The sequence below is a fragment of the Dermacentor albipictus genome, chromosome 6, assembly GCF_038994185.2.
Source record: "Dermacentor albipictus isolate Rhodes 1998 colony chromosome 6, USDA_Dalb.pri_finalv2, whole genome shotgun sequence".
NCBI classification, from domain to species: Eukaryota; Metazoa; Arthropoda; class Arachnida; order Ixodida; family Ixodidae; genus Dermacentor; species Dermacentor albipictus.
Genome location: NC_091826.1, coordinates 14,941,205 through 14,953,016, shown reverse-complemented (window position 1 = coordinate 14,953,016; position 11,812 = coordinate 14,941,205). Strand labels below are relative to the sequence as shown.

General features: G+C 45.7%; 1 protein-coding gene across 1 annotated transcript; it reads right to left on the bottom strand.

Moving 5' to 3' along the window:
* Positions 1 to 1,288: 1,288 nt before the first annotated feature.
* LOC139061454 (calcium-activated chloride channel regulator family member 3-like) lies at positions 1,289 to 9,602 on the bottom strand. The gene is made up of 4 exons (XM_070541446.1): positions 9,447 to 9,602; positions 8,048 to 8,345; positions 2,754 to 2,860; positions 1,289 to 1,513 (listed from the first exon to the last, which is right to left on the bottom strand). Exons 1-4 carry the CDS (start codon positions 9,600 to 9,602, stop codon positions 1,289 to 1,291), a joined length of 786 nt encoding a protein of 261 aa, XP_070397547.1.
* Positions 9,603 to 11,812: the final 2,210 nt, after the last annotated feature.

The window sequence follows — 11,812 nt, the reverse complement described above, 5'->3', positions numbered from 1 at the left end:
TTGCACTGCCAGGGCGTCTGTTGCTAGAACAATCATGAAAAGCTGTCGGTAAAGGGGAGCGCTATTTCTGTCTAACGCTATTTGTCAATGTACATACTAAACCTAAAAACGGTCTCGTCTGTCCACTAGTGGGCCGAGAGCAACATATTCCCTTTAATTTAAAAATGGAAATTTCGTTATACCGTCTGTTGGAAAACTTACTGATTTCGGCCTTATACTTGTTTTACAAAAAAATGTCGCAAATTAAAAAAAACTATATTGTTTATACTCTGGGGTTGCCAAAACGAAGATATGCTTATGCGGCACGCCGTAGTAGGAGACTCAAGATTAATTTTGACCCCTCAGGTTGTTTTAGAGTGCATCCAGTGTGCCGCAAATTGAAAAGGTTATAGTATTTGATTGTACAAGACGGTTAGAACTGTACAAAACCACTATAGAAATTTATTACATTTTCGCAGAGAGCTTTAAAAGAGGATATGGAATTGATCAACCTTAGAATATGTGCTATGTGATTTGGAGCATGTTTAGAGCTGTAAAATGGAATTATTTATTTAACGAGTCTCAGTAACTTATGCAAAACTACCTGCTCATAGATAAACATTTTCAAATACCAGTTACTACAATTTAGTTTTTTTTTCTTTAAAATGTTGTCTACCAGTCGAGAGCACTACTGAGTTTCCGATAAACTTGAATTTAAAAAAAAAAACTGCTCTGAGCCTCGTTGTATCGAACTGTTTTCCATTGCGTTCTTCTAGAGTCTTCGCACTGTTGGCGACGGAGAGCCTTCAACCTTTTTATTGCTCTATGGATAAAAAATACGGAGACTGCTATATATATTTCGACCTTCAGACCAAAGCCATAACAATCGTCGCCACCATTCCGGAGCATGTGTGAAGTTCAAAGCCATTCGTTGCCGTCAAAAACGAGCCCACCTCACGGCTGTTTGCAAGTATGGGGAAAACATGTGCTTTTTATGTCAAAGCACTGGCCATGAACGCCATTCCATGGCAACCATGGCGAGAGTTGACAGCAGGCCCCGGTTGACTCTCACAAGAAATCCCGTCGCGAACCTTCCTAAGGCAGACACAAACCCATGCAGTATCCTCTTTGCACTGAACATGAGATAGGTCACGTGCGCCTTATGCTCTCAAAGCTGCAACTGGTATACGCGCTGTGAAGCGAGGCGCCTACCCTCTCACCCATTGTGCAGCACTCTTCTAGCTAAGCGCGCTTCTGAAAAGCTGTTGTTAATTTCCTCTCCTTGATCCTGGCCATATCCTATCCGTTTTTACAGTGCGAGGGTGAAGCAATTCAATGATGTAGGTCCGCTGCTCACGTTGCCAACACGGGGCATGAACATGATCGATGACTCAGTGGGATGACCACTCCTGGGATGCTGCAAGCTGACCACGCAGTCCTCGGACAGTCGACACGCGCTATCCGCGGAGCACTGTCCTCCAGTCGCTGTCCTGGCGGCGAAGGCGATCCTTTCCGAACAGGCATTCAGTTTCACCTGAAATCATGGACGCACTCGTAGCAAAGTCGCAGCTAGGAAAAACGCATGATTTAACGTCGATCTGCGTCTTGTTCACAAATTATTTATGCATTGTTGAAAAAAAAAACGTGTAACTCATTTTGCACGAAGGTGTCGATTCTATTTAACTGGCTTCACGAAGGCAATATACCGGGTGTTTCACGCAACTTGAGCGAAACATCAAAAATACAGTGGTTTACCTTAAATGAATGGAAAAAACAGCATGTTATTTCTAGGTATTGAATTACGTGAACTATGAAGCGCAATTAGTAAGCGACATCAATATCTTTAATTATGCGAAATCATAACTATTTGTTTTAGGTTTACGTCTTATATTAAAAGTTACAGAGCGTGCTTAGAATCGGGTAATAAAATTGTTTCGATAATGATTTGTGTTCTTTTTTGCGTGAGTATGTTTTCTGAGCACTGGAAAAAAACCACGAAATATAAAAAGAAAAGCTAACACCCCAGCACGCTTGCGCGTCTGGATTGCAGCGCACTGAAACTTGTTTTAAACGAAAGAAATCAAAATTTTGTTCTAAACCTAAGGTCCAAAACACAATCGAAACAGAATGCTCTGTTGGAACGAAATTTTTTTTTAACCCTTTGACCCCTTAAAAAATTTGTTGCAAGATATTTAGCTGCGTTTAGCACTCGTATTTGAAGGCAAGCAATAAGCTGAGTGAAAACTAGTTGTTTTATGAACTCTGGGGCATGTCGCGAATTCCAGACGTCTGGCACAAGGCCCAAAAATATGCACGCATATTGGAAGAAAAAGAAATAAGGCTGAGGCACATCGTGAGGTAGGTTGCTCGAAATTGTTTATTTTACACTAACTATGACCCTATACTGAACAAATGGGCAACATTGACTGTCTATGGCTGTTGAAAATAGTGAAGCAGTTTTGACATCTTGGCGTTAAAATGTCAAGTTCAATAAATTTCATTCACGTTGGTTCCGTGCTTGTCGAAGAATAAAAATCTTGCTTTCTACATGTGCCGAAAAGCACATAGGAATGGGCCTCGTGATAAGGTTTCATTTCCGGTGTTAAAGTCCTCGCATTTATTGTGTTTTTCTACTCCACGTATGCTGCGAAACTTAATAAATGCAAGAAATATCAGTATTTTTAATTGTAAAACGTCAATGTGTGGTCATTTTAAACGTTGAGCACTCGAGAATACGGATAACTAACAACCTCTTTTGAAAACCATGGGCTTACCTTGCCACTGTGGCAGTACGTCAGCGGGTACTGATTGTCATGATGGCAGCCGTACTCGTCAAACACGCCGTACCGGAAGTGGGCCCACTGGTGCACGAACATGTACGCTGAAAGTTATCAGTTAAATGTTCAGCAGCGCAAATGACTATCTGAATTTTGCGGGTTCTCTTCCGTTCACTATTTTAATAATATTATTATTATTACTGTTACTGCGATCTCTAAATGCGAAACTACTTTGCGATTGATGCGGAAACCGATTCTTGTTTGGTAGCGCTTGCATTTCCGTTAAGAATGGTTCAAATTCATCGGGATAAAGTTAATGCACCTTTTTTTATATTTTAAGGAAACATACATGCGGCTGCATGTATGTTTGGCTACATGTGTATCCTGGTTTGGGGGGGGGGGAGAGAGAGAGAAGGGAAGACGGAAAGGCAGGGAGGTTAACCAGACTGAGTCCAGTTTGCTACCCTACACGTGGGGAGGGGAATGGGGAGTGAAAGAGGAAGAGAGAGAACTTAAGTGTAGGATGTCTATAGTCGGGCACTCAAGTCTGTTGCCCTCAGGTAGCGAAAAAGCGCTCGAACGGCTTTCTGGGCCAATGAACTGTGAGGCCAGGCTCCCAAGATCTTCGCTTCCGTAAATGGCCTGTCATCCAGTCTATTTAAGGCACACTGGAGAGTCTCACGTTGATTATCGAAGCGAGAACAGTGGCACAGAAGGTGACTGATGGTCTCTTCACACTTGCACTTAGCGAACATTGGTGAATCCGCCATTCCAATACGGTAGCTGTAGGAGTTGGTGAATGCTACTCCTACCCACAGCCGACACAGCAGTGTCGCATCACGTCGTGGAAGGTTCGCTGGTAATGTAAGTTTCAGTGATGGGTCGAGGCTGTGTAAACAACACTAGAGTTCTGTGGTGTATGCCAGCAACCTAACGTGATTGCACGAGCGAGACTGCGAAGCTCTCTTGCAGCGTCGACTCTGGATAAAGGTATAAGGAGTGTCGGTGAGCCAGCCTGGGCACGTCGGGCAGCGTCATCGGCGAGGTGATTACCAACGATGCCACAGTGTCCCGGCAGCCACTGAAATATGATATCGTGTCCTCTTTCAGATGCGCAATGGCAGGTTTCGGTGATTTGTGACACCAGCTGTTCATAATTGCCACGTCGTAAACTTCGCAAGCTCTGGAGTGCTGCTTTCGAGTCACAAAATATTGCCCATTTGTTGGGCGGTTCTTTTTCAATATATTCGACAGCAGCGCGAAGAGCGGCCAGTTCAGAACCTGTAGATGTCGTTACGTGTGAAGTCTTGAACTTGATGACGACCGATTGAGATGGTAGAACAACGGCGCCCGTAGAATTTTCCGAGACGGAACCATCCGTGTAAACATGAATTCGGTTAGCGTATGAACAATGCAGAAGTTCCAATGTGATCTGCTTGAGAGCCGCGGTGGTCAGGCTAGCTTTCTTCACTATTCCTGGAACAGCAAGGTACACAGGAGGCTTCTTCAAGCACCACATAGGGGATGGCGTTCTTGTTGCGGGTGAGTGCCTCAAAGACAAAGAGTGCCGGTTAGCCGCAATTGATCTGGAGAACGCTGCCTTGGGTCTTTTCTCAGGCAAGTGAGCGAGATGGTGGTCAGGGACTCTGGATATATGGCGAACATGCGCCCGGAGTGCGTCGATATCTATATAGGTCCTTATTGGGTTGTCTCTCGCGGTGGCAATTGTTGCCACGGTTGAAGCATTTCGAGGTAGCCCCAGACATGTTCGAAGGGCTTGGCCTTGAATGCTCTGTAGAACATGGATGTTAGTTTTGTTAGCATTGGACAGCACCGGTGTACTGTATCGCAAGTATCCTAGGAAGAGCGTCCTGTATAGTTGAAGCATAGATGCCACGGATGTGCCCCACGTTTTTCCGGCAAGAAACCTTAGTATATGGGAGATAGAAGTAAGCCTCTTCTTCAAGTATGAGATATGGGGGCTCCATGAAAGGTCTCTGTCTATAATAACGCCTAGGAATCGGTGAGTTTTTGCGTAGGAAATTGGTTGGTGGTCAATAGAAATGGGGTACCAGGTCATGGGCTTGTGGGTAAAGGCGACTAAGGCGCACTTCTCGGTCGAAATGCTGAGTCCTTGCGCACTCAGGTACGATGATGTTAGGGTCGCTGCTTTTTGGAGCCGTGCACGCACCTGGAGACGTGTAACTGCCGAGGCCCATATGCATATGTCGTCAGCATATATTGAAAGGTTTACTGTATGTGGTAGAACGTCGGCAAGGCCAAGGATTGCAAGGTTGAACAAAGTGGGGCTAAGAACCCCACCCTGAGGGACGCCACGGTAAGTGTAATGGTCAGCAGTTCGGCCATCTGCACTGTGCACAAAGAAGGATCTTTTGAATAGATAGCTCCGAATCCACCGAAACATGCGTCCACCAATTCCGTTATTTTCCAGGGCATCAAAGATGGCTTCATGCGTTACATTATCATAGGCGCTTTTTACGTCGAGGAATAGTGCAACAGATATACGCTTGTGGTGTTTTTCTTGTTGTACAGACGTGACTAGGTCGATGACGTTGTCAATAGAAGAACGGCCTCTTCTAAAACCAGCCATGGCATCGGGGTATATGTTGTGGCGCTCAAAATACCATTCTAGGCGGGTGAGAATCATTCTTTCCATGACCTTCCCAATACAGCTGGACAGCGCAATGGGTCGGTAGGACGCTAGGTCAAGTGGCGACTTTCCAGGCTTCAGGAGTGGTATCAAGCGGCTGGACTTCCACCGCTCAGGAACGACGCCATCATTCCATGACTGGTTATAACATTCCAGGAGTCTGCTTCGGCCATCTTCACCTAGGTGGCATAAAGCAGCGTGGGTGATGCCGTCCGGTCCTGGCGACGATGAGCGCCTACAGGAGGCCAGAGCAGCGTCCAATTCCTCAAGTGAGAAGGACACATTCAATTCTGGGAAGCGTGTCGCAGGAACCTCACCCAGAATTTCGCTACCGATGGTGACCACACTGCCCGCAATCTTCACACAGAAGTCTTCGGCTATATCGACCTGTGAGCGGCCTTGATAGAGGGCTAGGGCTGAGAATGGGTGTCGTTGCTGTGGAGACGAGCCAAGGCCGCGCACCGTCCTCCATATGATAGACAGTGGCTTGCGGGGGTCAAGTGATTCGCAGAACGTCTTCCACCGTTGCTCCTCCAGCCTGTCCATACGACGTTGGATTTTCTTCTGTATACGTCGAGCGACTCTAAGGTCATGAATTGACTTCGTGCGCCTGTATCGCCTCTCGGCTCTTCTGCGAATCGCTATCCTGATGGTACGGACGTTCATGCCACCGAGAACAGTGACGGTGCGCAGAGAATCTAACGCCGACGCGTGGGCGACGTCTACCGCGACAATATTCTTCCGAGGGTTGACTCGTACGTCCTCAATGCCATTTGGCAACAGTCTCTCGAGTTCAACCGATGCAACTTGCCTGTTGAGGAACCTCATGTTGTCGGAGGGTAGCACAGGTAAGAACAGGATGGTGTACTTCGGCGAACTCTGTGGAGTCCTCATAGTAGATGTGTCCACAGAGGCCCTAAGCATCCGCCGCTTTGCTTTCTGACTCAGGACAGTCACGTAGTCATCGTCGGAGATCCTGGTTTGGAGTCCGGCATGTAGTCAGGATCTGCCTTTGCAACACTCTAAAGAAGAATACCTGTCTCCCACCGCGCTGCCATTGCTGCAGCGTGTCTTGTTTTCTCGTATAATTTGACATCGAATATTTGTTTACAAAGAAGAGCTTTATGCAGTTCTTATGGTGAAGCATGGGTACTTAAAGTGATGATTACGGGGATATCGTCCGGCAGCAGTCATTCAGCAGATTAGTACCCGGCACCCTTATGCCAGGAGAGAAAAGTCTGAAGGTTGTGCAAAGATAAATTGTAAAAATGAGCTGACGTTCGCGGTATCGCAAGGTATTCGCGAGCGACATATCTGGCCGGCCGTACCTCCTTTGAAATTACTTCTACGCTGGGCACTGCAATGCAGCTGCGTGGAATACTCACGCAAGCTGCACATCGTCAGTAAATGTGCCTTTTTATTCATTTACTGAAAACCATTGACTGGCTGCAATTTGCGAGTACGCATAGTGGGACAGCCCTTGCTAGCTGTTGTCACAACCTTGCTATGCCGAGTCCGCACGCTTCCCTTATCGACGGCTCCGATTGATTGCTGAATCACGCAGCTATCATTCTTAACACAATGCATAAAGAAGTTAACGTAATGACGACTCTTCCCCTAAAGGGCGAAGGAACGATCAGCAAAAAGTTCTCTTCGACCCACTCGGCAGACGATGCCACGAAGGTCCACCTGTATCAACAAGTTGGCTCGAACGAAAACAACTAATCACATCTTTCAGCCGCCGCTACACACATGTGCACCAGTGCGACACGATGCACCCAAGAGCCTGCTCTCAAAGTACTCTTCCCCACGAGACTGCAGCATGTCACGAGACTCTGCGCCTTCTCTAGTTCTCATCATTTACTAACGGGAGTAAGCAGGTAGTGGTATTTTCCAACGTTTCCCTTTACCCTAACTAACAGCAGTGCTCGATGGTTTCGCTTTACGCCGACAGCCTAAGTTGCGACTTGTGTTGTGAGCTTTAGCCGGTGCCTCTCTTGTACAACCCGAAACACCTAGTTCACCCAACGGGCTCTACATAGTCACAGACATTCTGCCGCCAAGAGATATATGTACCGAAAAAAGATGCAGCGAGGTTAACCTTGGTGCGCTCGTTTGGCCACCCTGTATGTAAGGAGAGGGAAAGAGGAACAAAAGATAAGAATGAGTCTGAGCTCGAAGGCAAATAATTGTTCACTCGCGTATATTGACAAGCGCTCGTATAGCCCAGTTGCCTTCATGAAGCACTTAGCATTTTCGTGGCCTTGTGATTACCAGAGGTCTTCAGCCTGGTTGTCGTCTAAGCCACTTAGACTATTGCTAAGAACACATGGTTGTCAGACTACAGGGGGATGGTTTAGGTGGACTGGGTCGGTGAGTTGCGGCTGTTGTGACAAAGGCTGTAGTTCCTTTCTTTACAAATACCGCCAACGACTATGCCCGGAAATTCAAGCTTGCCTAGAAGGACCACGTGTCATCCCCGTGCCACGGAAACAGAGTTTTTCGCTGTTTTCTTATGCTTTCATATTTTGTTAGCCTGTAGTTGCTGGTGCACTAAAGGTGTCAAAATATTCTTGGAATTTATATCAATTGAAAAACCTTTCGCTAAAGCCAGGATTACCCATGTTCAATGAGTGGTTGACGGTCGAATTTCTAAGTTGGGCGAGGAACCGCGGCGTCAGTTGAACGAAGTCTCCCGGCTGGCCACAGGGTTTCAGCTGCTGCGTAAATGGCCTGTCCCCGTACGGCTCGCTTGGCAGGTCGATCCGGATGTCGCTCTGCTCGAAGGAGCTCCACGATACGTTGCGGGCATTTTCTCTCGTAGGCCATTCTTTAGGTATCTCAATGGTGACCTGCTTGAAGTACACGCGTCCATTGGTGGCCCGGTGCAAGAACTCGGAGGAAGACCGGAACAACGCCTGTAAGTATTCAGCGCCTCTGGTGAGAGAGAGATTAAAGAGATGAAAGGCAGGGAGGCCAAACAGACGAATTTCCGGTTTGCTACCCTACACTGGGGGTGACGTACAGGTGGAATAGAAAGAAGAAAATAAGAAGGAAGTGATGACTGTGTGCAGTGAAGCCCCGTGATACGAAAGTGGAGTTCCGTAGGTGGTGATCGGCGTCGATCATATCTGAGACGACCAAAGGGCCAGTGGTCGTTGCGCGAATAGGAGGCTGCGGTTGAGCTATGGTGAGAATTGCTGTTTATGTATATAGCTGCATGGTAAAGATACCAACCCCGTTCAGAGACAGAGAGCCGGAATCGAACATTTTGAGAGGCGTCTATTTTCTAAGTAAGTGCGTGGCTGTCACTATTAGCAATGGAAGTCAAAGCTAGACTCAGTTCTATTGAACATGACAAGAAGCGTCTTTATAGCTTTGCTGCTGCCGCTGTCAAGCATAATGGTAAACAACCTTCAACACTAATACGCATCGCTCTTTTTGCAGCACAAGCCCTACCTAGCTCTTTCATTCCCCTAATAATTTTTTTCACTTCGCTACTGGTGCCTTCCTCGAGCACAGCCTAAGCCTCTCATTGACTTGAATATTGTTTCCTTGGTACGTCGCCCGAGCTCTTCTGTATTTCATCTCTGTCCCTCGTCCTTCAACATTTACTGCTTGTGGACAGCCCCATGATAGAGTGTATATGCGCGACTGAACGAGGACGTAGAAAGCAACAGATACACAGAGACAGCGCTTCTTTGTTTGTGTCTGTGTATCTCTTTCTCTACGTACTTGTTCAGTCGTGCTTATACACTCTATCATGGATGCTAACCAACTAGCCCGCCAACGTGTTTTAACGCACAGTTACCTTTACAATTTCCCCCATTTTATCGCGGTTGCTGAAATAAAGACACATCGGCAAATATTCTCGGTCCTCCGCCTGTGGCCTGCACAACCATTTCCCGAACTTAACAGTTGCGTGCTCAAAACGTGTCATTAAAATGGTGACCGGAAAGCTTCCGGACAGCGTTCGGTGTAAAAAAACAAGTGGTGTTCCAAGCGACGAAGCCGCTCACCTTTACGTCCTCAACGATGGACTCGTCGTAAGGAACAGCTTTGCTGATTGAAACCAGCAGGTTTGTGTACCCACCGTCCGACGTGTCAATTTCCAGCGAGGCCACCGAGCTTAGGAACCAAAAAAGGACTGCCGCACGACGTTGTTCTCTGTTCATCCTGGCTTAAAAAAAGAAAGAAGAGAAACAGTAGAGGGACTGAACAACTAGAGCTATTACAAATGCTATCTATATTCAAATCCTATAAAAAAAATGCGGAAGACATTCAAACGTAGCGATTTTTGTTTCTATTTATTTTTGTTCTTTTCTGTTTTGCTACAACCAATCATGCGGGGGCGTGTCAGTCCTTCTTCTGAAATCAATGACCTCGGCAACGTTTCGTTAGCACACAATGCGTTTAAAGTAGTTACAAGATGGCCTTTTTTCATCTGTGGTCCACAACGTTTACAATATCCCGTGCCAGAATGTCATTTGAGGTGCTAAAGGCATGTCAGATGCTGAGAAAAATAAAATGAAATGCTCTTTCGGCATGTTGGATATTTAGGTTGTAAGCTGTACACTCTAAGAATGGGAAAACCAGCTTAGCATAAGCTAAGCCCGTAGTAAAGATTATCGCTATATCGAAATCTATAATTATATTGAAATTTAATGCCATACTTATGGAAGGCTATTTGCTTAAAATAATGCTTTTATATTTTTCTTGCATATGCTATATAAGGAGTATCCCGAGAACATATTTAGTTACAATAATTTGATGTCGCCAGCGAGGGTTCGGCGGCAAAGCGATGAATAGCGTTCAGGATTGAGGTGTACATGCGTAATATCCGGTTCAACAGTTGAAGTCTTTCCTATGCAAAGTGTATTTTGAAAAAAAAAAACTACGCTGGTATTAGAGGTATGTCCACACACTTGCCTTCAAGTCCTGTATCGCATCAAAGCAACCTGTTCCGAATCCCTCCTCTTCGCACTGCGACGCGGGGAGTGCAGGAATCACTGCTGAAATGAAAGGTGGCTGCCTGCGGTTGTTTAGCACCTATTTGCAGTTTTATATCTCGATAAGCGCCGTCCGGCATCCACTCAATCTAATAACTGACACACAAAGATATCGCCGGAAACGTTGATAACGTTACGACATGCGTCCGTTGTGAAAATACGGAGAAAGAAAACTAGCCTATTGCTGCGGGCTAAGAAGTATACAATCACGACCTGAATGCTAGTCAGTTAAATTAAATTCTAGGGTTTCACTTGCCAAAACGGCGATGTTATTATGAGGCACGCCGTTGTGAGAGACTCCGGAAGTTTGGACCTGGGAATTGGAAATCTGGGGTTCTTTTACGTGCACCTAAATCTAAGTACGCGGGCGTTTTCTCATTTCGCCCCCATCGAAATGCGGAAAGTATTTAGTGGGTTTAGTTAGCCTTAAATTTTAGTAGTTGAATCAGTCCATACTTTATTACTGAGGAAAAGAGAGAAAGGAGACTTTAATGAAGATAAAGGAGGAGAGGTTGGCCTGCCTGCTACTCTTCACTAGGGAAATGGAAAGTGGGAGATACACGGAAGAAAAGAGGTTTCTGAGAGAGAGATTGTTTAATAAGTGCTGGAGTTGTGTGCCTGGTCATACACTTAGTATACTGCACCATATTGCGAGATTTCATTACACAGATTACATTACACACCCGCCCAGCATAAGCAAGTGACGACCACAAAGGGTAATAGGTAAAGAAGTGTCTAATTCAGGTCAACCTCGCAGTAGAACACTAAAAGCACTTTCCTTGCGAGCGAAGCATCATCAGCACGCTCCACACTACAAAAATTTGATGCAGCTTGAACCAAATGCCATGTTATCTTAAGGGGGTATAGTAGGGCAAATCGACCAAAAAACTGATTTTTTGATTTCATCAATAAAAAGTAATACACACTGTGGGGAGCAAAATAGTGCAACGGCGAGCACGTAGGAGTGCTCTAAGCCATTTGAAAATGGCGCCAAAAAGCGCGCCGCCTGGTATTTAAACGTGACAGACACGAGGGTTTCTTTACATGTTGTATTCCGTTATTTTTTCAGTGTTTACGTAATTAAGCTTACTTCATGTTTACGTTTACGTAAACATGAAGAAAGGCTTTGGGGAAGACACCAAAAAAGCCAGAAAGTTTCTTTACTCTGCTGGTGCATGTTGAACGGTTGTAGTGAAGGTGCAAACATAAAAATGCGTTTTTCTCAAAATCACTTTTTTCAAAATTCTCGGAACTTGATGTACCTTTTCTGGAAAACTATACAGCCCATTACGCTGAAATTTTCCCAGAATATACTCACGTCCCTTGCAAGTAATCTGAACCTAAATGTGTGAAAAAATCACTCGGGTATAACTAAA